This window comes from Cyrtonyx montezumae, unplaced genomic scaffold (assembly GCF_038088225.1).
Source record: "Cyrtonyx montezumae isolate F1298 unplaced genomic scaffold, pur_monq_1.0 scaffold_22, whole genome shotgun sequence".
Taxonomy (NCBI): domain Eukaryota; kingdom Metazoa; phylum Chordata; class Aves; order Galliformes; family Odontophoridae; genus Cyrtonyx; species Cyrtonyx montezumae.
In genome coordinates this window covers 1,621,546-1,646,266 of record NW_027071959.1, presented here as the reverse complement: position 1 = coordinate 1,646,266, position 24,721 = coordinate 1,621,546, and the positions used below count along the sequence as shown (strand labels likewise).

At 48.5% G+C, this 24,721-nt stretch overlaps 1 protein-coding gene across 4 annotated transcripts in view; it reads right to left on the bottom strand.

Annotated features, from left to right (window-relative positions):
• SIK3 (SIK family kinase 3) overlaps positions 1–23,826 on the bottom strand; it is a 71,642-nt gene extending 47,816 nt beyond the window's left edge. For all 4 annotated transcript variants that reach the window (XM_065738435.1, XM_065738437.1, XM_065738436.1 and 1 more), the window contains exon 1: positions 23,620–23,826. In XM_065738435.1, the coding sequence (XP_065594507.1) occupies positions 23,620–23,817 (198 nt within the window). In that variant the 5' untranslated portion in view covers positions 23,818–23,826. The remainder of the gene's footprint in view (positions 1–23,619) is intronic.
• Positions 23,827–24,721: the final 895 nt, after the last annotated feature.

Below are 24,721 nucleotides of genomic sequence, written 5' to 3'. Positions count from 1 at the left end.
CTGCCTTCAGCCCTCTGTGCTCAGGGGTGGTTATAACAGCTAGAAGGAAGAGCATGGTTGACAGCTTATGTTCCATCATAAAGATTGACTTCAAAAAAACACATTTTTCTGCAGCGGTATTTCCACCAACTGTAGAGAGGGGGAATACTTCAGTAAAGAGAGAAATTTCCTCAGTCTCACCAAGGACAAACTAATAGCTTGCTGGGGACAAGGAAACCTTTGCAGTTATTTCCACTGCAGTGATGGCAGAAGGCACCAGGTACCTGTTCCTTGTAGCTTTTGGAACACAGCCTTTCCCCCTGAAAGCAAAGCTTCTAGGAGGTATTTTTTCTGTAGGCACACAGTGATTACCCTAAAATTTAAATGTATTCCATAACGCAAACTTGACAAGAGATCCCTCCACAGCAATAGCTGCACAGGGCACCTCAAAGTGCTGCCTTCCAGCTTACAACATCGAGAAGCACACAAGCCATTTCCCACAACAGAACCTGCTTTTCCTCATCAGTTGAAGTCCTCCCTGGCCTGACAACCAACCAAAATTCTTCTTAAAAAAAAAAAAAAGAAATTAAAACAAGAGATAATGGAGTATTTTTAGAGCAGGAGATGCTGCTATTTTGCAAGCAGCCTTCAGAATCGTAGTAGTGAAACTCTCATAGTTGTAGCTGCTGCTTTACCACTGTAAATCATATTCTGAGGGAGTAAGACAGCAGCCAATACATGAGCGTAGGCATTGCACAACTGGGCTTCTGCAAGCACTTGGTGTGAAGAATAATGTTCTTAAAAGATTTAATTTCTAGGGAATGTTTAAATACTGGAGAGTAAACACTGAGTCAGAGACAGGCACTAAATACAGGTAAATGCAGCAGGAGCACGTGGAAGCAAAGCCACAGCCTGGAATCCACTCAATGCCTCCCCTTGTACGTGTGAAATTCAGGGCCCTGCAGAGGACAAAGCCTCTTTTATGCCTACAGAAACTGCAAGAAAACAAAAACCAAACAAATAAAGCCAATCTACAGATCCGTTCAGGGGTCTTAAAGCAAGCCTGCAGTGCACAACTCTGCAGGTCTGAATGTTCACTATTTGAGCTACTTACCCCACATAAGGCACACATGGGCAGGGAGCTGCGACTCAAGGAATCACTGAGCAGTGCAGCAGTGCAGAAGAAAAGATGGACTGAATGGTTGCAACTGCAGACCCGAGCTCCCGCGTGCCCACTCCTCGAGGCTCTGTGCACACTCAGCATGCAAACAAGGCAGACCATTCCCAAGCCATTTCCCAAAGCTGCTTTGCTCCATGCTGCTCTGCTGTGTTCTGCTGCTCCTCGCAGGGCTCTCCCCATCAGCTCCACCAGGAAACGAAGAGCGGGGCTGGCTGATTTCATTACGCTGGAAATTTGGTTACCTCTCATCCTCTCCAACTCAGCATTAGGAAGAGAAACGACCAACCTCTCCCAGTCAAATATGTGTAAATTATCAAATTCTTAGTCTAATACAAAGGAACCATGCAGGCAGGCTTACTTCATATGATTGCTTTTAAGAGTGCCGTTGAGTCCAACCGCCACATAACCCAGAGGTATATGTATTCCCCATCAATTCTTGCTGTCCACAGGTGACACTGACACCGTATTATTTTCTGTTAACAACTCAGCCTTCCTAAGGCACATCACCAGGAAATGATATTCTGTGTGACAGTGTCCAGCACGGACCAAATGCACCAGACCTGACTCTGCAGAGCAAACCTTTGCATGAGATAGCATTTGCTAATACTCTTAATTTAATATCCAGCTGAATTCTTATTTCAAAGCAGACTTAAACCACGATAAAGACATGGAAGGCACAGTCAGAAGCTTGCACAACATCCAGCTCCAGAAACACAAAGGCAGTAAATGCACAGGACAGGGCTTTCCCCATGCATTCACCCCACTCACCGTGCAGGCACAGCACTGCTCTGCCTGCCCTCATGCACACTGATGCCTCAACCCACAGCAGAGCCCAGGCACCTCTGGGCCAGGAGGTTTTTCATCGTGGAAAGGGAACCACAGAGGGCTCTCTGCAAGCTTGGCAGCCCACATAGGAGCTGACACAGCCAGGGTGGGCGAGCTGGAGCCAGGCAAACAGCTTTGGCTCCTAGGCTGGAAGCCTGAAAAATTGGAAGTGGCACTCCATTTGTTTAAATTACCTTCTGAAACCATGCTCCATATGTGGGAATAAACAGTCGCTCTGGTAGCCCTAAACACAACCAGGAGTAAATTGTTCCAAGATGCACATCTGCATTTAGCAAAGATTAGATGGATAGGCTGCCAAGTCAGCATTTGATTTTTCTTAAAAAAAATTTCTTTTTTTTTTAATGGTAGCACAGAAAAGCACTATATATGGAACAGATCACCATGACCACTGCCTCATTCTCATACAGATCTCACTCTGTCCCTCTGCCCTGTGCAAGCAGAGGCCACCAAACAGAGCATGCCCTGTTCCTCTCACAATGTACTTCAATAGCCCAAGTCACTGCAGAAACCAAGAGAAAAACACAGTATCTCCCCAAGCAGATGGCACAAGGAGTTACCAGACTTGGGTTTCACACCTGTGCCCACACAGAGGACCCCGCTCCTGTGCCACTCAGGTTACCCTATGGGTGACTTCAAAAGGAGGTTGGGGCACAGAAGTCCTTTTCTGCTCATATGATGCTGTAAATGGAGAGTGGAGGTTGACCACACAGACTTTGGGACGGTGATGGACTTTGGCAGAAGTACTTAATCTTTTATTTTGCACACACGTCGGGCACTTGGGAAGCACAGCAGTCAGCACAGCACGCTGCCCAGCTCAGCACTTGTCCCATCTGCACTGTACGCTGGGATTTCAGCAAGGAGCTCACACTGTACTGCTATCGAATGACACATCCACTAAAACAAGCTGCTTGCTTTCTAAACCTGGACCATCACAAGGCCACGACATAAATGTCAGGCACAGTGCTGCCCGCGGGGCGGCCACAAGCTCGGTTGGTGCTTGCTGGCTGCCATGAAGACACAGCCACAAAGCGCTGCATTAGCAGCAAAGCACGCACAGCACACTGCTTATTGGAGACCAAGCAGCACCCAGTTGCTCAGGTAACCTGAGCACTGCATATGCCACACGGCCTGCAAGTAATTAAGCACACACGACTTGCCAGCACTGCCTGGTTTGAGCAGCAATCTGGATCATTTCGAGGCATCCCTTCCCCAAATCTCCTCCTTTGATCATTTCCAGAACGGTAACTGGCATTTAATGGGGCATTTGCTTCCACCACACGTTTCCATCACTCTAACCAACCTGGAAAGATTTAGCTCACACTCACACAAAAAAAGACACCTCCCCACTTATAAGCAAGCACAGGGGCTTAAACTTTTGACTTCACGCCTAGCTTTATTTCTGTTTATTCAGTGACATGTACTGTGGCTAATGCAATTACAAAATGCAGCACTGCTTCTGAAGTGCACAATCAGAGGAGGTAAGAAGCTGATTTAACAAGCAATTTAATGATCCTGAGCAAGGCAGATTTATGGCAGCCATACAAGAAAGCGTGGAAGAAGTGCTGCAATCCAAACAGTACCTTCCTTTGATATCAACCTTTTATCCAAATATTGACTGCTTGGCCATGGGTAGCTAATTTACAAGTTAACTGAGCTCCTCCTCTGTTTTGCATTTTTAGCATGTACTAAAAACCCGAGGAGTCTGAAACAGCTGCAACATCAGAGAAATTATGATATTAAAGAAGAAAAGGAATCCAGAGCCGCATAAAGGTTCCATAATACAAAATCTTTCCATGCAGCTGCAAAGTCACACAGAAGTGCTGTGCAGCTCTCTGCTGAGCACATACTGAACCAATTAAACAAGAGCCTCCTAAGACCCACACAACCTCAGAAGCTATCACATTATAGATCCTTATGTAAGGCACAATGACGTAAATACAGTCTCCCTGGACACACGGAGGGTGCAAGATGAGCGAGCCTGCAGGAATTTCAGATCACATTTCCGATCTCCTCTATTCATTCATTTGTATCATTTGTGATGACCTTGCTCTCCAGGGACATACATTACCAGAAGCAGATAAATGAGATTTCTATCAATTTAAACCATAACAGCAAGAAAACAGAGCTGCTGTCTCGCAAGGCCGACCACTATTTTCTATTCAAATGCAGATATAAAAACAACAAAAAAAGCTTATTTACCAACTGCAAGGCTGGTAACACCAAACCGGCCTCAGTGCTAGAAGCCAAATAACCCAGAGTTTGTACTTCAGCTGTAATCCCTCCTCCTGGGAAGAGAAAGATCACAAGAAACGCACAGGCTGGCAAAGAAGGCTTCAAGGCAGCATGCCATTCCTCCCTCCCCCAGTCCTCCCCTTCTAACCTCCACCCTCACAAATCCCAACAAATTTATTTCCACACGGACTAATCTCTTATCCTTTAGACACGTCCAAGTAAATTTAAAACCACGTATCAAAATCCCAACCAGCTAAGATCAAATAATCATGCTAAAATAGACCCTCCGCTCATTTCAATTCAGCCCCAGCACCACTGGACCTCAGAGCAGAGTGCAGGAAGATGTCAGCCACCAGAAAGAGGAGAGCACGGTGTGTGCCTAAACATTACTTTCTGACCTTATCTTGCTGTGTTCCCATGAAGCATGCAGGAGACAGCCTGCTTTCAGCAACCTCACTGCTGCAGGCTGGCATGAGAGCACGGTGCCTTGCTTTCGGTCAGGCCACGTGTGTGGAGATTGCTGCTCCTGCAGCACACAGCGTGCTGTGATCTTCCCAAGAGCATGCAGCAATTCAGCTTCTCCTTCGTGACCAAGTCAAACACATTTGGTTTGTTTTCAGAGGCCCAGTGCTTAGAAGTGTCATTTTCAACAGGTCACTCTCACTGGGAGAAGGGCTAGAAGTATGACAAGCCTCCACCCAAGGCAAGTGGGATTCAGCAGCAGCAGCCTCAGAAAACTGAAGGACCCTTTTCCTGAGCAAAGTTACACAATGCTGCAGAACATCAGTGCAGCCCATGCATGCAGCTGGCTTTCACTCAGCGTCATCTTTAGAGCACAAACCAGATGCATTAGCATAAGCTAACCACTTCCAAATCTGTCAACAAAAACACCTATGTTGCTGCCCCTGCATGAAAGGCATCTTACAGAATTTCCTGTGGGTGCAGAAGGGCTCTGACTTCCCCGTGAGCAGCAGTGAGCAGAGGAACATCCCTGCTCAGCACACGCAGTGCGGACAAGGAAGACGTGAGCAGAGCTGGCACGGTCACAGAGGTTTGTGCTGAGTGGGAGAGCTTTCTGGAGAGAACTTGCCTTTCCAGAAACGATCTTCAGCCACATCGGCATGAATCTCTACAAGTCAGGTACAAAAGGAAAATAAGAGTTTCTATTCCAGTATCCATCAAACATTCCTTACATGCAACAGCTGCCCCAGGGGAAGCAAGAACTTTTCCCTGGTTATGAAATATGGTAGAGTCTTCAAGATTAAGTAACAGTGACATCTGAGATAGCCATAACAGGCTGAGGGCAGCACGTGCACATTCTGGAGAAATCACAGGCCTGCACTGAGTCAGTCCTTCCCACCAGCAGCACCACCGACCCGCAGCACACCCCACAGCCTAAGGACGAAGCCAGCCCAAGCAAACCCAACCTGAGCACTGACGGCAGAGGAAGCACAGCGAGCAGGAGCGTGGTGGTGGCAGACCTCATGACATGGGGACCCAGCACCACAGCCCTCTGCCTCTGCTCATCCTTCACCCTTCACCCTCTCGTTGTGTGGCTTCCCCCGTCCAAGGGAAGCTGGCGAGCGGAGGGTAAACAGTTCTGCTGAGTCCCTGTGGGGAAGAAGAAAGAAACAACTTTCCCAACGTCACTGCAATGGAATGTGAGGGAACTCAGCACGCTCAGTGAGGGGGGAAGAGGACAACTCCAACCTGTCTGTGTGCAGCTATGGAAAGCACACAGCTCCCAACGAAGTATCTGCATTTGCACTCCGGATCCCATCTGAGGGTCTGAGAGATATTCTGGTTTGTAAGTTATGTTAATGGAATGAATCATTTGATAGGAATGTACAGTCATTCCAATGCAACGGAAAATCTAGAGATTTAAATGTTCAATCGACGCATCCAGCAGAAAGGTTAGGGTAGCATTTCTTTAAAAAGCATTACTCATCCCTACTTCAGCTGTACAGAGGTGTGCAGAAAGGAGGATGAACAGCACCAATTACTTTTATCAGCTGCAGTACAAAACAACCAGGTAAGAGTCAGAAGCATAAAGCAAGATCCAACCCCCCCAGATGTGGGAAGCCTGCATGATACAGCCACTTCCTAACCATCCAGGCTTGAAGAGGATGATATTTGAGGCAGGTTTTTTGGTTCTGTCCCATTCTCACTGTTTCTGAAGATACGTGTAACGTAGAGGCAAACTCACACGCTTACTAAAGCATTATGAGATGAAATCCCCCACCTCAGAGCTCCAAGTGCTTACTGAAGTGCTCTCACTATTTACCCGAGGAGAAGAAAATGAAACAATGCAAGCCTGGGTTGAAAATAGCATAAACTCCTCACTACACACATGCTTTCCTAGGCTCCCAAAGCTATACTCTAGAAGTGCAGATATACAGTTACAGATTAGAGCTTATCCAGCAACTATCTCAACAAATTGCTAATTAACAAAGGGGTTTATGTAAAGGGGGTTACACAAAGAGCTTTTACGTTCACCATTCCAGTTTGATTTTATGCTCCTTTGCCATTTTATGCACTGCATGGCATGGCAGAGAAGCAGCAGGCAGTCTGGAAGGCAGGCACTGAGCTCCCCAGAAAGGGAGGTGAGCTGAAACCCCCCCTATGCCACACACCCTTCTCAAACCCTTCAACTGCCTTCAGGTCTGTTGAAAAGCAGTGCAACAAGGAGCATATGGATAGATCCAAAGATACTCTGATTCCCTACGGAATGCAGTATATATATTGCTGTAATTAGCCTCCAGCACAGTCGCAAAATTTGTTTCTGAAAAGCCTTTAAGCGAACAGATTTGGTTATATAAAGCTCAGACCATTCCTCTTTTGCATGAGCTGATAGCCTTATTGGTGACTGCTATTTGCTATCGAAACATCCCTCCCTGCACAGACAAAATCACAACCAAACAAAACATCTTCCCTGAGCAACAACCTGCCGGTGGTGTGGACAGAGTGCCCAGTTACACATCTGCCAACAACATAGCAAGGGGTTCTGACCCAGTGTATGACAAGAGCCAGCACTGCCTGCATGCTGCTGGCACAGGGAGAGAAGCCAGTGAGAGGAGCCTACACGAGCCAGCAGTGCATCACCCAGCAGCTCAGTGACCATCAGCCCGTGCACATTCTGCTGCAATATATCCTACTTCCACGAGGATAAGGAGTCCCTGAGTATACCTCACCAACCGAACAGAAAAGGTTCATTACGTTACCAAGGACTTTAAATAACTGCAGTTTACCACTGAGCACCCTATCTTTTATCTAAACAAAATGTTGCAGGACTAGGCTTGTTTTGGGCACCTACGCCCTTGGAGCTTCTGCTCCTGATAGCAAGCAGTTGGTTCTGAACAACTCAGATCCCCCGTTTCCCTTCTTCTACCTTTCACAAATCTGAAAGAACAAAAAGATGCTCTTTCTTGGGAGCTGTGCCTCGTATTTCAGTTTCTTTACTGGTAAACACATAACAGGATTGCCCCCCACCCCCAAGGTTCTGATTAACCTCTTGTGGTTGAAGCTTTACTGGAAGCCATGCTTCCTAACTTGCAAGTTTTTCATAATATCCTTTCATTAAGCAATTTAGATACCTAAGAACTGAGTTAGAAGTGAAGCTTCTCAATGTCGAAATCGAAACACAACCGGTCGTGGCTCCCAGTAACCACCTCAGTTCTGGAAAAAGCTGCCTGCTGCCTGAAGGAGGCCCAACTAACACATTTCCTTGCAGAAGGACAGTAAGTAGTGGATTAATACACTAAGCTATAGTAACTCAACTGCTTGCTATCCCCTGTAAATAAGCAGTCCCCTCCTGCTCCATGAACAATAGGTGAAGCAGACAAACCAAGCACAGCAACCACAGTGGCAGTGAAATACAGTTAGCTAGCCAACCTCACTCCCAAATTATTCTTCAGAAGCTTGTTGGCTTCTCAGTAAGACAGCAGCTCTGGATGTGCTTTATCCAACAATTCTCAACACAAAATACATAAACAGTCCCTGGAGCACAGATGGAAACTGATGCCTCTCCCCTCCCAGGGGAGTTCCCTCATCACTAGGCTACAAAATCATGTTCCCTCTTGCTTTTGGTCTTTGATGATACAAATCTTACCTTTCTTCCTACACAGCACCCCAGTTTCAACGGGAGAGGCAGCGCATCCCCTCCCCCATTAGCCTGCAGCACAGCAGTTGGGGCAATCTCAGAAGACGGAGTTGTGGCCCCACTGAGACAGCCCACCCCACTGCCCCCACCGCTGCCATCCCACAGCTCCCTTCTCTCCCTGCTGGTAAAAGCATTCACCTCAGGGCCAGCTCGCAGCTGCGGGCAGACACCACAAGCACTCACCTGCCCCAGGATGAGGTTTGCCCTTCTCACAAGAGCAGGATGCTGAGCAAAGCTATTCAAGAGCAGAAGTCGAGTTTTATTCCTTGTGGGAAATCAAAATTGCTCAACAGCACTTTGCTTCCAGAGACTCAGGAAAAGAAAGCATTAAAAGCAAGATTTTACTCTTCTTTTAACTAATAAGCAAATGAGGGAAGAAAAAAAAAAGATTTATTGAGAAATGCTGTCTTATTGATGAAGCTTGAAGATTTAAGCCAAAATATTTGGAGCAAGATAAAACTCCATCTGCCTAGCACCACCACTTCCATCTCTCTCCAAAACAAGCAGCTCAACACAATCAGGAGCTCTGCACACGGGTATCCTTCACACTGCTGCTGCTCAGGGTATAACCAACTGAGATCCCACCCCGCTGCTCTGCTGCTTGCCCAGCACCAGGAGCAGAATGTTCCACTGCTTTCCTTTTTTATTGAAGCCCCAAGGACCCAGCAGTGCTGCTCAGCAGCTTCAGCCCAGGCCAGAACCCGGGTTTTCTTGCACCTCAAAGATCACCCAAGAAGGAGGCCTTGACTCGGCAGCTTTACAAGCTGCACGAACATTCCCGTGGCTGACAACATCTGGAACTCCTCAGGTTTCCATTAACGCAGGAGAAAGCCACCAGCCTTCCAGCAAACCATGCACGGTGCTGTCACTCAAAGCTGCCCCCGGGCATATTTCCCCTGGGCTGACGCTTTAATGAAGTTATCTGCAAGCTGGCCTCCAGAAGCATTCAGCCTGTCAGGGTGAGGCACTTCTTCAGCACATTTTCTTCTATCTCATTTAGGGGGAAGGAAATGAAGATAACCCAAAATTGGCAAGATGAATACAATAAAAAGCCGAGGGATTTAGGAGCTCTTTAAAGCAGTAAGAAGCTTTCCCTCTCCAGGTTTTCAAGCCTAGAGCTCCGCTACCTATGGAAAATTTAACACATTAGAGCCGAAGAAGCCTAACTGAAGATGAATTATTAGGGAGGCACAGTGAGAAGCAGCTCAGCAGCCCTATGTTCAGCTGGGTGACACGCAGGGCAGCTCAACAGGCAGGGATGGTCCCAGGCACCCTGACTGCAGGGATGGGGCACTGCAGGGCCAGGCCTGGCAGCTGGGCTCCTCGCACAGAACAGCTGTGCAAGCACAGCTCTGGTCATGCTACAGTAAGTTCCCAGGATAATCTGAGGCACTCTAGAAAAGTGAAGGACAAGGCTCATCAGCTTAGACAAATACTGGTATGGGCCACTGCCTGTATGAAATATTTATCTCTGCAGTAAGTGCCTTCCAAGCCACCACTGCCACATATTTCCTATTACTGGAAGTCATCAGCTTCAGCAAAGATCTTACAAAGTTTCACCTACAGGAAAGAAATTAACACCCGTCTCTAGACCTTAAAAGTGACCATCTTTGACAACACGGTTCCAGACTTTTCCTTATCCTGTTCCTAAGACAAGAGTCAAACCCTTACACTGAATCCATAGAAAGCATACTTCGAAGCTCAAGCCGTTTCCACTTGCAATGAGTGTTCAGCATCAAATCTGTGTAAAGCACAGCCCTGGATACTCGTGTGCTTTGAAACAGAAGCAGGTTTGACACCACACATCACACCACGGCAATCCTGACTCCTTCAAAAGGACATGTAAAGTGAAACGGTGGTGTACAGACAGGGAAGGAGGGAAAGACAGGTGACCAAGAAGGAAATCAGGATCTTCTAAAGAAAGTTCATCAAAGCAGTAACACTTGCACACAGCTATCGGATCGTGCAGGTTGATAATTTGAAAAGCTGAAGCCAATCAAGCAGTGGTGCACACAATGACACTGACAGCAGGCACTACCACCCCCAACCCCCTTGGGACTGCCAACCCATCCCTTGCATTGCTTACAGCAAGGACTCTGAGAAACTGCTTTCCACAGCCATGAAACAAAGGACACATTTTCCAAAACTAAGTTAGTGGTTTCAGAGCATTTCTCCAACGACTTCTAATTACGCTTCTAATTTGCTTTTTATCAAGCATGGATCTAAAGTGCATCACAGGTGTGCAAGGCAGCATGCTGAAAGACAAAATTCCAACCTACGTGAATTTCTGTATCGCAGCTGCACAGAGCAAGAGCTTACAGGAACTTTGGCTGTAATCCTCACTAAAATGAAGTCCCAGCCTGACTCTCGTGCAATCTCTCCTGCAGTTAGGCTTGCAGCCATGGATAACCAGAGCTGAGGAAGGGAAGAGTGGGCAGTCTGACTCCAAAAGCACCAGCAGGCATCCATCACGGAGCAGGTGACTCAAAGGCTGACTTGTGGCCATGCCAAGCAAACAAGTGCACTCTTACACTAGGCATCTTCTCAGAAGTTACTCAAAAGCTGGCAGCTAACTGCCTCCTAAAAAACAAACTGCTGATGTCTGAAGTTATCACCTTGTTGGTCATTCATGCTCACACTGAGGGCCTACAGAGATCTGTGCTGCCCCATCAGCAGCCACCCAAATGCAGACAGCACCTGCCTTTCAAATTACATTTTCTGGAGCTGAGCTGTCTCCAACAGTTTGCTTTTCTTCATCCCCGTACTTAAACTCTAAAGAAAACCTGTGGAGTTAAGCTGATCTTGCCAATCCTACATAGGCTCTGCTGCTCCAGCACCATTACTTAGATGCTTTCTGTTTAACTCTCCCACCCTGTGTGCCTTGCACTCTGTGAAAGGACCACAACATGCCTCTGCTGGCAGGGCAGTGCTGGAAGGGGAAAAGATGTGCATCCAGGGACACACTGCAATGCATCTAGTTGCTTGAATTATACACCCCCAACAAAAATGAAGCCCAGGTTGTGCTGCCGCTTCACACAGTCCTCCAGCCTTGTTTTCCTCGATGAAGACAGACAGGTTGCCAACCAAGAACCGTGCTGTGGGATTAGCCAATGTTTGTGAAGTACTTTAAAGATTGTAAGTGTCACCTATGTGCTAAATATTTATCTGGCACTATCAGCTTGAACAGCAACCGAGTATCTTGTATCTGCTCCTGCTGATCTTGAGCTGGTTGCCAGAGGTGTCAGTCAGCCTAGCTTCCAAACCACTGCACTTGGCATTGCTCCTCAAAGCATTTCTAGGCACATCACAGCACAGAACTCATTGATGAATGGTAACTGCCACGAGCAGCACACACAGGTAAATGAACAAGGATATATTTGTTCTTTACCTTGTTGCCCTTGATCCTGTATCGCCCAAGTTCCTCTTCCAGCTCACCTGTGCAGAGGCCTTCCTAGCAGCACTGTCACACCTGGAGCAAGCTCGAAGTATTGCACTGGAGTGCTCCCCATTTGTCATTCATTCACCTTGAGTCACCTTCCTCCACCTCCTCCTCTCCTCAGAGGACTTGCACCACCTAGAAGATTGTAAGCATGCAAGGCATGCAGGCATCCCACTCTTCCCTTTGGTCCATAGGTTCTAAACAGCAGCAACAGGATCAAGTATTTGTTACTGAGCAGTGGGAAAATGAGAGGCTTGGTCCCAAAAGTTTACACTGCATTGGAGACAGAAGAAAAGCCAAAGGTGGACATGGCTCACTTCTTAAAACATCAGCTACTCCAAAAGCATTGCTGTCAATAGCAAGCCACTGCACTGAACTGTGTATACATTTGGCTTACCATCTGCCAACAAGAGGCCAGGGAATGCTGATACCCAGGCACAGGCACACAGAGCCCAAGGACAAAGGAGCCCATTGCAAATGCAAACACTATCCAAAGCCAAAACAATGTCCCACAAGGCCTTCTACCCAGCAGCAGAGCCAGAAAACTGTTGGCTTCTTAGTACTCAGTGGCAACACAAGAACAACAGAACCAAAAAAAGAAAAATTCGGTTCTCACAGCAATGCTCATCCATCAGACAGCTCCTCTGCAGCCTGCAGGACACCTCTGGGAGGAACCGTGGCTGCAGCCACAGCAGGAGGCAGCCCAGAGCCAGAGCTTTTCCCACAGGTTTCTAACGGTTTCACAAACAGCAGCAGCACTGCTTACACGGCTGAGCCCCGGCCCGGCAATCTAAGGAGGTGCCCTTGCTCTGGATAACATCAGGAAGGTTTATTTCCCAACGTTTTGCACAGGGTTTTTGGAATGTGTTCAAGTCAATGTGGTTGACAGCTGCCTCGTATCAGGTGACTCACTGAAGCCACACATCATAAATTGCTCTTACTCAAGCTATGAATTAGCATGGCAGGTCGGTAAAGGAGTCCGAAAACCCTCCAGTGAAGATGCAGCTAAGCACAAGTAAGCCCTTCCAACAACACATGCCATTCTTGCAGAGCCACTCGTACCCTTTTCTGCACAAAGCCAAACTGAAACCAAAGGGCCAAGACGAGCACAACCTTGGAACTACAGTTCAAGATCTCAAAACATACACACAGGAAAAAATAACTAACAAAAGAAAGTAGCAGTCTCAATCACTATTTTATTGTAAGATTATCTTCCCACTCTAATAAATTCAGCATTTTACACACTGAACACTGGCACTAACAACACAGATGCTCAGCTGAGAAGAAAGCCACCTTCAGAGGTTTTGCAAAGGGAAGCCTTTGTCCAGGAATCCTGTAAGGAAAACTCATCCACACAGCCCAAATCACATTTCCCACCAACTTGACATTGCCTGAATTAGGAGGACAGGAAGCAAGCTTTGTTTCAGGTAACAAGAAACAGTCTTATCACCAGCACTAATGCATCAGGTTTTCGAGTTTCAAGATCCACATGTGGCAGAACAGAAAGCTTTTGGCTGTTTACCTCAGAGATACACAAGCTGCTTTAAAATAGCTTGCCTGGGTGGCTCTGCACAGCACCTCTTGTTTGGACAAGCACGTTTGCTGGGTGACTATTTGAATTCTGACTCACTCCAACAAGCTGGGGCACCCTACCGTACCAAACCCCAAAGTGCTGACTCGGGGTTTGCAATGCAAATCTGGCAGGAAGCAGTGTTTCCCTGCTGGGACACGCTGCCCTGGTCACCAGGACACACTGCACTGAGTGGCACGGTGCGTGCAAAGCATGCAACTGAATGAGAGCCCTCCCAGCCACCTACAACCATTTAATGTAGGATTTTTTGCATCACTTCAGTCAACCTGTGGCAATTGTGAGCAAGGCACCTGTTATCTCGTCCCATTTGTGTACAGACAGCAGCGCAATCACAAGGACCTTGCACAACACCAACAGGCTGCTTCTGTCAGAGAGCCTAAGCACCAGCAATATACCCACTAAAACAGAAATTTCTCTACTTCTGACACAGCCATAATTTTAACTGACTCATCCAGCAGCAAGCACTGGCAGCTCCAGACCTTCCCCAAAATGAAAATACATGACCAGACTCGCATCGTGCCATCAGAAAGTGACGTAGTGCTAGTGCAACCCTGTGGGCTGCGAGGAATTAAACACCTAAGCTGTGCCCTGGCCCACGAAGTAGCCTTACAACTGTTCTGTTGTTTAGAAACAGCCATCAAGGCAAGGTAAACAAGCTGCCTGGCATTTAGAAAACATTCTGGTACTGCAGCCATTAAAAGGAAGCCAGGTGCTGAGCTGAGCTAGAAACCAAATCAGCAGAACTCACTCCCATTCCCCAGCGCCAAGCCCCTAATTTCACTGCCACCTTTACCACCCTCTTCCACTGAAGGCAGCTTTTCTGGCCCAGGGGTTGCTCAGGGACTCATGTCTGTATGCACAGTGTTTGCAGCTTACATGGTTGTTTTGGAGAAAATGCTGAAACAACTGTGTTGTTTTGTTTTTTTTCTAAGCCTCGATTTGCAACACAAAACACAGCCCTGCTCAGAGCAAGGCATGGGAAGGAAACCTCAGGTTTTCCAGGTCTTTGAAAAAAAAAAAAAATCAAACCAAAGGGAGAGAATCCAACCACTCCTGTAATTCAGAGCTGCACCCCATCTCTGCCTGGCAGGAGAGGTGATGAAGCCTCAAATCCCGTAGGACAGCTCCCCAACTCTCACAGCTGCCTCTGAGCTCACGTGGAGGAACCAGCTCATACCCAGCTGTCAGTGTTATGTGAAAGAAGTGCTCCAGTTCTGCTGGCCACACCAAACCAGGACCAGCAGCACAGAGCAGAGATCAGGGCCCACATCAACCAAACGACTCAAACTACAGATGTGACTTCTGAGTGGGAAAATACCCACAGTCAGTTTTCACTCATCTTTTTACTGTGTGACGTGAGCCTCAGCTTGGCTGAGAAAGTATTCATATTTGGTTCTGACTAAGCACAGGCTTCCCCATGTGAGCCAGCAGCCACGGGATGCACGTGTCCCAGGGCAGCAGGCACCCAGCACCCACACAGCAACAAACCCCAGACACAGAGACTGAGGTTTCCTTCTCCCCAGCACTGTGTCCTGTTTCTTATATTATAAAACAGTTGAACTAACCAACACAAAGGAAAACTCTTTGGGTTTTTTGGTTTTGTTTCTCTTTTAACCATCTTAAAGCAGCCCAGGTGAAAAGCAACCACGCTGGAAGCCAAATATCAAAATCACCATATACAGAATGAATGAGAATGATTTTCATCAGTTTCCAATGAGACTGTAATGAAAACAAATGGTTGTTATTCAACTGACAACCCTCTCACTGTGTCAAAGCAAGATGCCAGAACATCAATGGGCTCCATGCACCAAGATGATACTCCTTCATGGTTACTGGAGAAGGAGTCTATTTGTTTAACAATACAACATTTATTCTTAGTAAATAACACAAACTATGGCATGGGGGGAAGCCCTACTACCTCAAAAACTGCTGAGGCCAGCTGCTCACAGCCACAGGGATGCAGAAGGAAGCAGACAAGAGGAGCTCAGCACAGAACACTGCTGTCTCCAAGGCACCTGGCAACACGGCAGCCTGCTGTCAGCCAGCAGCACACCACCCTTCCCACTTCTACGCATGGCAGAGCCAGACAGCCTAAGCATACAGGCAACAAGAGGCATTTTTTCACCCTGTTCTTTCCTGTTCAGAAGAACATGAGCCATTTGCCACACAATTACACCAAGCACATGACTTATTCCTTCAAAGTCAATTAAAAAGACTTAGATGTCATCTAAAGCTACAATTAGGTGAAGATCAGCTTCCATCTTCCTGCCATCAGCTACTAGCAAGATGCCAGGGGGCCTACACTAGACTGACCCGATCTTTGCGAGCACCCAGAGCTGCCTGCAGAGCCTGAGCACAGAGCACAGAGCAAAGGCAGGAGCACAGCTCAACAGCAGCACTGCTCACAGGCAGGCTGCCCACGGGTCCCTCAGAGCTTCCCATGTATTCCTGTACATGTATTCAGTGGAGGATACAAGGAGCACAAGAAGCAACACAGCTGAAAGCTAATCAAAGGGAGCACAAGCTGAAGGGAAGCTGTCTGGAGAAGGAAAAGCCTTAAGATGGTTTGTCTTGGGAATTTGTTTGTTTTCTTCGGCAGAATTCCATGTGCACCTTCCCAGCCATGAAAGCACTGAGTTCATTTCATCAAAACTACTCCTATCATATCTTAAAAATTGCTGGAAGGAGAAGCATCAGTTTGCTGAAAGGCAGCAGGCACCGCAGCCTCAAATGCAGGTTTTAGGTGTAATGCTTTCATACGACGCAGCCTCGTGCTCTCCTTTGTTCCCAGCATCTACAGTGCATCTTCCCAACAGAGCCTGGCTCTGCCAAACCACAGCAGCTCTGCTCCAGCCCCACGGTCACATGCAGATGCCCTACAAGAATGCTCTTCTTCTGAATGATCTTAAAGACTTGGCAATTAACGTACTGGCATTGCATCTGATATTTTAAGCTGAAGGAAGAGCTTCCCATTTCCGAGCCATACAGAGAAGCAGCAAGCACCAAGGAGCTACTGAACTATGATGAAACCCATTACATGTGACTGTCAACAAAGACATCACCTGCATTACACAAGAGCAGAACAAAGGCCATTCACTTAACAGCATAAAGCAGGCACTTTGCACAGCGCAATCTTCCATGACCTTCACGCACTCCAACGAAATCAACATTTGCATCAATACCTCCAATTTCACACCAAATTCCCAGTGACCCAAAGCTTCCAGGAGGAAAGCCTGTGCTCTGGCTTCACGTTCAAGGCAACCAGGCTGTATCAATAACCAGAGCTCCTATATGAACAAACAGCACAGAATTCAGCCTGCTTCCGCACAGTTAGCCATGCACTACCCAAGGAGGCATGCCAGAGCCACTGCAAACCAACCAGCACTGGTCAAGAATGAAGCCTCTTCTCCAGTTCCTCGTCATTACGGCATCCCTGAACCTGAAATGCAACTGGACAAATTGCTAACATTCCCAGTACTGGGTGACAAGGCTGCTGGGGTAACCAGAAGCAGCGTTTCAGTGTCATCAGGATGTCTACATCTACTGAATGCTTCAAGCAGTTGGGCTCAATGATCCCTGTAGGTCACTTGGAATAGTCTACAATTCTATGACATCAAGGATATCACAGAAGATCATCAGGACTAGAGAAGTCATCCTGCCCCTGTACTCGCCATTGGTGAGGCCTCGCCTCGAGTACTGTGTTCACAAAGGACATTGAGGTGCTGGAGCAGTCCAAAGAAGGGCAACGAGGTTGGGAAGGGCCTGGAGAGTGTGCCCTATGAGGAGAGACTGAAGGAACTGGGACTGTTTGGTGTGGGGAAGAGGAGGCTGAGGGGAGACCTCATTGCTGTCTTCCAGTATCTGAAAGGTGCTCACAGCGAGAGCAGGGCTGGTCTCTTCTGACTGGTGACAGTGACAGGACGAGGGGAAACGGCCTTAAATTGTGATAGGGTAAGTTTAGGTTGGATATCAGGAAACACTTCTGTACAGAAAGGGTTGTTAGGCACTGGAATGGGCTCCGCAGGGAGGTGGTGGAGTCACCATCCCCGGATGTGTTTAAAAACCCTTTGGATGCAGTGCTCAGGGGCGTGATTTAGCAGAGGGTTGGTGGAGTTAGGGCAGTATGGTTATGTCCTGGTTGGACTCGACCTTTAAGGTCTTTTCCAACCTAAGTGATTCTATGATTGTAGGAGAGCTGGTGGCTGCCAGGAAGGCCCACCTGGGCTCAGGTGCCATGCAGCCCAGATATCTGCTGTCCCCAGACACCGCTGACTCGCCAAGCCGAGCTCAGCTCATCTCCCCCCGCACACAGCCAAATGCTGTGCTATTTTTGGGCGCAGTGTGTCAGTTCCACTGGGTGTGGGAGTTTGTTTGTGTGGGTTTATATGATTCGACTACTTTGAAACTTGGCTGAAGCCACATAATTCTCTTTTTATGGAACCCCTTTGATGGCCATTTAACAGAGAGGGTGAGGTTTAGCCTCAACTGTAGAGTCTTGGGGTCAGGATTACTAGGAAAGAGATGCATAATGACTAACAATGAATCAGCCTTCAGTGGTTTCTTCATTTAAGTGTTAATGCAGCATATTAAACCCCTGGACTAGGATCAGCAGGAAGGCTGTCTGCAATGAGTGAGTTAGACCAGCACAGTCTCCAAAGGGATGCTAGATCCCATTTAACCCTTGATTGTGTACAAACAGTGCCACAAAGACAGCAGGACCAACACCTGGCAGAAGACAGCATGGCTCCCCATGGGAAGACAGAATTCACATTCGTTTCTCTTCAGCCAGGGAAAATGTCAATTACAAATTTTAGCCTCTACTACTTACCCTGCCAACTTTGGAGTACCTTCCTAAAGTTTCACTTCCACACTGGGGCAGGAAGATGTCTATGTACAATCATGAGAGCAAGAAGGAACACACACTCATGGTAATTTTACGAGGCTGAAATATAACACAATGAAAGTATGTAGAAGGGAGGAAGGAGCTGAGCTGCTGTTGATCTTTGAAAATACCCAATGCCCAAGGAGCCTGGTCCAGAGCAGCACACTGTGATTGCTGTATTTCCTTCTAACAGGATTCCTCCTTCAAACACAAGTGAGAACATCAGCTCTCAGAACTCTAAGTCATCCTCCACATCATTCACAAAACCTTTTGCAAGGCACCTGCTAAGAAAAGAGACACCAATCCATTTTTATGTCATAGCTGTTCCTCTTCGCACTCCCGTTCAACAACAACCACTCTCCCTCCTGGGGGCTATTTCTGTCCCTGTCCCAGGGTACCAAGCTCTATGTACGGGCATTCATCTGCTCCTGCAGCTCAGTAGCAGATCTAAGGCTTCAACATAATAAACATTTGAGAGGAAGAGCTCCTGTGCAGAAGGTGGGAGGCTGCAGCGCTGAAGAGACACCAAATACATGGCCCCCTCAGCCCCCAATTAAGCTACCACTGACACAGCAGAAAAGCAAGTACTAATTACCTTTCCTAGTCAGACCGCTCCCTTGCCAGAGAAGGCTGAACACAGGGCAGGCTCACCCTGCAGGAGCAGCACTGCTGTTAGCTGGTACTCTGAACTGCTGCACTGTTACACTCATCAAGAAGAATCCTGGTCTCAAATTTAACCAAGCTCTCACATTAATCTCTTGGTAACCATATGTTATTTCCTACAGCAAGAAAAACGTTTTAATGAAACATGTAATGTCTCTATTTCGGCTTGTAGTTGATACAGTTAATACCTCTGTGGGGTTTAATAAATATTCCCTGTTATCCCCACAGCAGCAACTACGCTCAGCCTAAGACCATTTCTGGCTCTTGGGCTTCTACTAAACCTCTCCACTAAACGAGAACTAAAGCACAACTCTCCTACATGCAAAGGCTGTGAACAAAAGGCCATGTGAGCAGTATTATAATAGATGCCTGAGGAATTAGTAATCTACAGCTATTGGCTTTTCTTATGGCCAAGAGAAATAAGAAGCAGGGCAGACAATGCACCAACAAATACTGAAAAAGCAGAAGAAAACAACTGAAAAAGGTCACCTTACAAGGCCCCCGCATGGCTCTTTATGAAACGAACAGCACCAGTATCAAATAATTCTCCTCTGACACGACAAGAACCGACCACTGCATAGCAGCACACAGACTACTTGGATTATCACACTCCGAACACTGATGATCCGTGGTTATCCCGTAGTCACATGCCTTGGTGCTGCATGCCAAAGGTAGGGAAGAGCAGGAGAACAAGCAGCAGCCAAGACTTTTCCAGTGACTGGTCCGCCAGCTGCTCCACGCTCATCTCAAGGCAACAAACCCAGACAAACCATGGCAGCTTCTAAAGGCTCCCACATACAGTGACCAAAGCACGCCAACTGGGGCCAAACTCCTTTAAGAGCCTCAATACCTAACTGTCACAGGCCCCCAGCTGGATTTTAGCCTGGTTTTAAGTGTCACAGTGCCTACCTCCAGGAACTCTGCAAGATTATTACCACCGACTCTCGATTCTTCCAAACACAAACCACAGAAACTGAGCCAGTTCTTTCAGAAGTGACCACGCTCCCCTGGTTAAAGCAGAGACATCCATCTCCAAAAAAGGCTCAGCTCCTTAAATGGATAGATAGAAAAACAAAACAACAACTCAGCTCAGAGAAACTATAAAACAAGTAGACAGTGAGCTTGCAAGAAGCTAAGGCTGGATAGCAAGAAGGTCGCTGGACTTGGGAGGTTGCCACGTTCCTTCAGGACTGTGAACGCTGATGCCCATTGCAGTCCAGCCATACACAGCACCCACTGGGATCCCTCTCCTCCCCAGCAGCTCCTGAAGGCTTCATTGCAACACCCAAAAAACAGGGGGACATAAGGCACACGCTCACCAGCATGTTCAGCAGGTCCCACTCTCACAAACGAGCATGGCAATAAAAACAATTCCCATACCTGAACAAAGCTGGAATTCTAACGAAGTCAACTTAGATGATTTATAAGTGGAAACAGCATGAAGAATACCTCATTTGGAAGATTTTTTAAGTAAAAATAAGGACTTATTAGGAAACATCAGAAAAGACAAAGCAGGGTAGGCCAGAAGGCAGGAAATGGAAAGGAGATGCAGCAAGATATCCTGCAGGTGCCCAGCTAATCCCACTCTGAGAAACCAGCCCCAGTTCGTTCCCAGCTATCAGAATAGGGCCCTTACAGAGCACAGGACTCTAACTTCACATAACCGGGTACTGAATATAAATTGCTGGCTTGGTCAACACAAATTGTCAACTGTTCCTTTCTATTTCATTAGTTCTAACAAATACAATTATGAATACAGGCCTCCTGCCCTTTAGGATGATTAACATTCCCTTTCGTTAGTGCCCCCAACGCTGCTGACCCACATTCAACTTGTGAAATGCAGTTATACGTAAACTGCAATGTCCTGTGTCAGCAAGATGTGCCAGACCATCAGAGCCAGGCACACACTGCACTGGCTCTGCTCCTTTCCGGAAACAAGCACAGTCCTTCACTCCAAAACAGCTAAGAAAACCTAGTCCTTCATACACAGGAGCAGGCACCAAACCATCCCCTGCTTCACTTTTTTAGGTAAAAGGGGACACAAGCCAGGAACGCTCACGCTGTTATCTTCAGATGTCACATCAAAGTCCGCTTAACTTGGCAAACATCCACAGGAAAGGAAAACAGATTCCCAAACCTTATCAATAGGCAGGCTGCCTTTTAAATTCATGAGCAGCAATGAACACAGGCCTTCCAAGTTATTAATTTCATCTTCAAAGTCACATAAGACGACAGGGTACGCTATTTTTCAAGTGAGCATAGACATCCACACTGGAATTCCTTTTGAAGCAGAAGAGCATGGCTCCCAAGGAGTGGCCATGATGAGCAAACCAGCTTTTCTCCAAGAGAATGTGACACGAGGTCAAGTTTGTGCGGGGATTTGATGGCTATATTTGAACGTTGCCTTATTCTTCTGTGCAACTACTACTGGAAGAAATCATCTCTGGAAAGGGTTGTGAGCACACTCAACAAGTGTATTACATTTGTACAGTACGTTCAAAGGGTCCTTTCAGATCACCAATGGAACCATTTCACAGTCTGTACTTTCTTAGAAGTAATTTCCATTAAGGCTAACTGTTTCAAGTATTACTGGGGTGACACCAAGCTCTCAATGGCTGTTTTCTATTCCCACTGCCATTTCAAAAAATACTTCCCACACAGATTCGCCCTTTCCAGGGTATTTTATATCACTACCTCCCCTCTAACCTCAAGAATTATAGAGCTTGAAGCAAATAACTCTTCCCTCCTTCCTCACTCCTCTCCTGGAGTCAGCAATGACAGCGCCTGCAGAGAAGGAGAAGTACTGAAATAACAGCACTTGGGATCTGCAGGCAAAAAGAGCCCATTTGCTTGTCAGGGTGGGATTTTAAAGGAAACCCGACCTCAGAGTTAAGAAAGCTTCCAGGTCAAGTTTCAGCTCCTGGCTGCTCCACCTCAGCCTTTCCAGCCCTGCAGCTCACACAGCCAACAGATCCCAGCTGCTCTCAACACAGGTATTTCCCTCAGCACTCACAAGGACTGCATCTCCTCCATTTAGCTGCGGGGAATTTCAAGGCACATAAAGCACCACCTCAGGAGTAACTCACACTCCAGCAGGCTCACTCACCAGGTGCTAGGAGCAACTACACCTACATCCCACCCTGAGAACAGCTGTGCTGCTTCCTAAAGCAAACAAACTGCCTTCCCTAGCTTCAGAGCTGTAGGCACCAGTAAGCTGCTGTTTAGCAGAGCTTCTTCATGAACGGCCATTCCACCTTCATATCTTCTTCAATCATTCATAATTAAAGCATCAAAGTTATCTTCAGTCCTGTCCATTTTGAACACAGCTTTTGAAGCTGAGGTTGCGTGCGTTTTGCCATCCTTGAGGAAAACAAACACACAGCCAGCTATCTGAATGCAAAGACAGGCTCTGCATCAGTATTTTGCAAACTTCATGTTAACATCGCTCAAGAGAAGCCTTGACTCAACAAGGAGAGCTGAAAACACTGATTTACCTTGTAGCCAAAGGACTGAACTCTGCTTAAGAGGAAAAGCCTTCTGTGTCTGAAGCACCCAAGCTGCTACTACCACTGCTTCTACAAGGAAAACTCAGCTTTAGGATGGAGGAAACAGTGACTGCGCTCTGCGTAAGGACAACAGTAGCTGAACTGCAGGTTAAATTGTAGCATCGAGCATTTGAAACTGATATCAACTTATGCAATACACACAAGTGTTTGCTAGTACTGAAAAGAAATGCCCAGTAGATGCTTTCTAAGCAGCCCCTGAAATGAATTTCACCTGGTTACCAGAGAAGAAGACAGACAGATCATCAACAAAACCACTTTATGTAGAAGCATTAGTGCAAATCAGAACACAACTCTTAACACTCAGAAGCCAACTCCAGCATGAAAGCTACAGCCCTCCTTATGGCCTCCACATCCAGCACTTCCAAATTGCTAACACAGGAGCCAAGAGCATGACAGCAAGGCAGGAGCGTGCCCGAGCACCGAGCCCAGCCTGCACCACCTTCCTGCACAGCTTCCATCAACATTTTTATTCCCTACTGATCTAAAGGACGCTTCGGCACCGCTGCCAGCAGCAGAGTGGCACACAGATGCAGCGTCCTCGAAAGCACAGTGTGCTGAGCAGGGAGCAGAGCTAGCACGGCCCCCACCGCACTCCAGCAGCTCACAGAGCAGACGGAGGAGGCAGCCCGTGAGCAGAGCTCGTACCTGCACACACCTGAGCGTTACAATTCCTCGGCCATCAGAACCCCTTGCAATGCACGATCTGAAAAGACTCAAAAACAACCACACCTGGAAGAACCTCTCGGAAAAGCAGCGCTGTCGGCGTCACCGCAAGACACAGCGCATCCCCACCGCCGCAAGTCAGAGCGCACCCCGCAGCGCACCCCTCCGCTCCCCGCCCGGCCCTCGGACGCACAGCGGCCGCGTGACAGCGGCGCGGCCCCACGCGGTCCGGCGGGCGGCAGGGCCCCGCTGACAGCACGGCCGGGCCCAGCTGCGGCCCAGCGCCCACGGGGACGGGCCCAGCCCCGTTCCGGGGCGCTCTCTCCCCGCACAGCCCTCGCGCAGCCCGGCTCGGTGCCGGCTCTTCCAGCGGGGCCAGGAGGCGGCGGCCCCGCAAGCGTCCGGGCCGGGCCCCTCACCTTGGCCCGGGTCACCAGGTGCGTGGCCAGCTTCACGACGGCGAAGTTGCCCTTGCCGATGGTGCGCTCGATCTCGTAGTAGCCGATGCGAGCGGGCCCTGGAGGCCTGGGGGGCGGCGGGGCCGGGGGCAGCCGCGGGGCAGGAGGGGGCCCCCCCGCGCCGCTCGCCGCCGCCGCTGCAGCCGCCGCCGCCGCCATCTTGTAGCGAGGAGCAAACCCCCCCCCCCCCTCGGGGCTGCGGCACCGCGTGAGCTCATCCGCGGGGGGGGGGAGGGGGGCGGGCGGCTGCCATGGCAACCCCGCGGGGCGGGGCGAGTGACGTCAGCGCCGCCGTGACACCCCCTGACGTCACCGCCCGCCGAGGAGCGGGATTGGCCGAGGGGCGCGGCCTGGGGGGCCTCCCTGTGGCGCGGCGGGGAGGGCGCCCCCGCGTGGGGCGGCGGGGGAGGGCGCGGAGCGGCGGGTTCGAATCCCGGCGCTGCTCGGCAGCACGCAGCTCGCCGCGCGCTTGGGGCAGGTGGCCGGGCCTTGCCAAACTTCAGCTCGGCCTCCAGCTTCTTGGCGATAAAATGGGCTTTCACTGCGGTTATGTATCCGTGCTTTGTTCCTTTTGTGGCACGAGGGAAAGAACGCCGCTTTTAGCTTGATATTAAGTTCTTATACAGCCTTAATATCTCTTCTAAGGGCAGGCGTCCAACTTTGGAAGACACTGGCAACTGAAGGCCTGGCTGCTCTGAGCAAAGCACTCAGTCCCTCGCAGGATGCTTGCAGGAATCTCACTGTGGGTCTGCAGATGCCCCAGACTCAGTGCAGCCCAGCACGTCCCCCCAGCACGTCACCCTGCTGCTGTGTGCTGGGAAAATGGCTGCGGGGTTACATAAAGCAGGCAGGGGCATGGTGCTGGCAGCACACCAGGATCACCACCCCTCTGTCTGCTCCCGGGCAGCAACCCTAAGAGCAATCCTCCCTCAGAGATACAGTAGGAAAGAGAAGGGGTCCATGGAAACATGGGGGTCTGGGCAGGAGGTGCAGGCAATGCACGGCTGTAGTTCAGAGATTAAGCCTGTAAAAAAAGACAGAAAGAGGAGCTACAAAAGCCCTC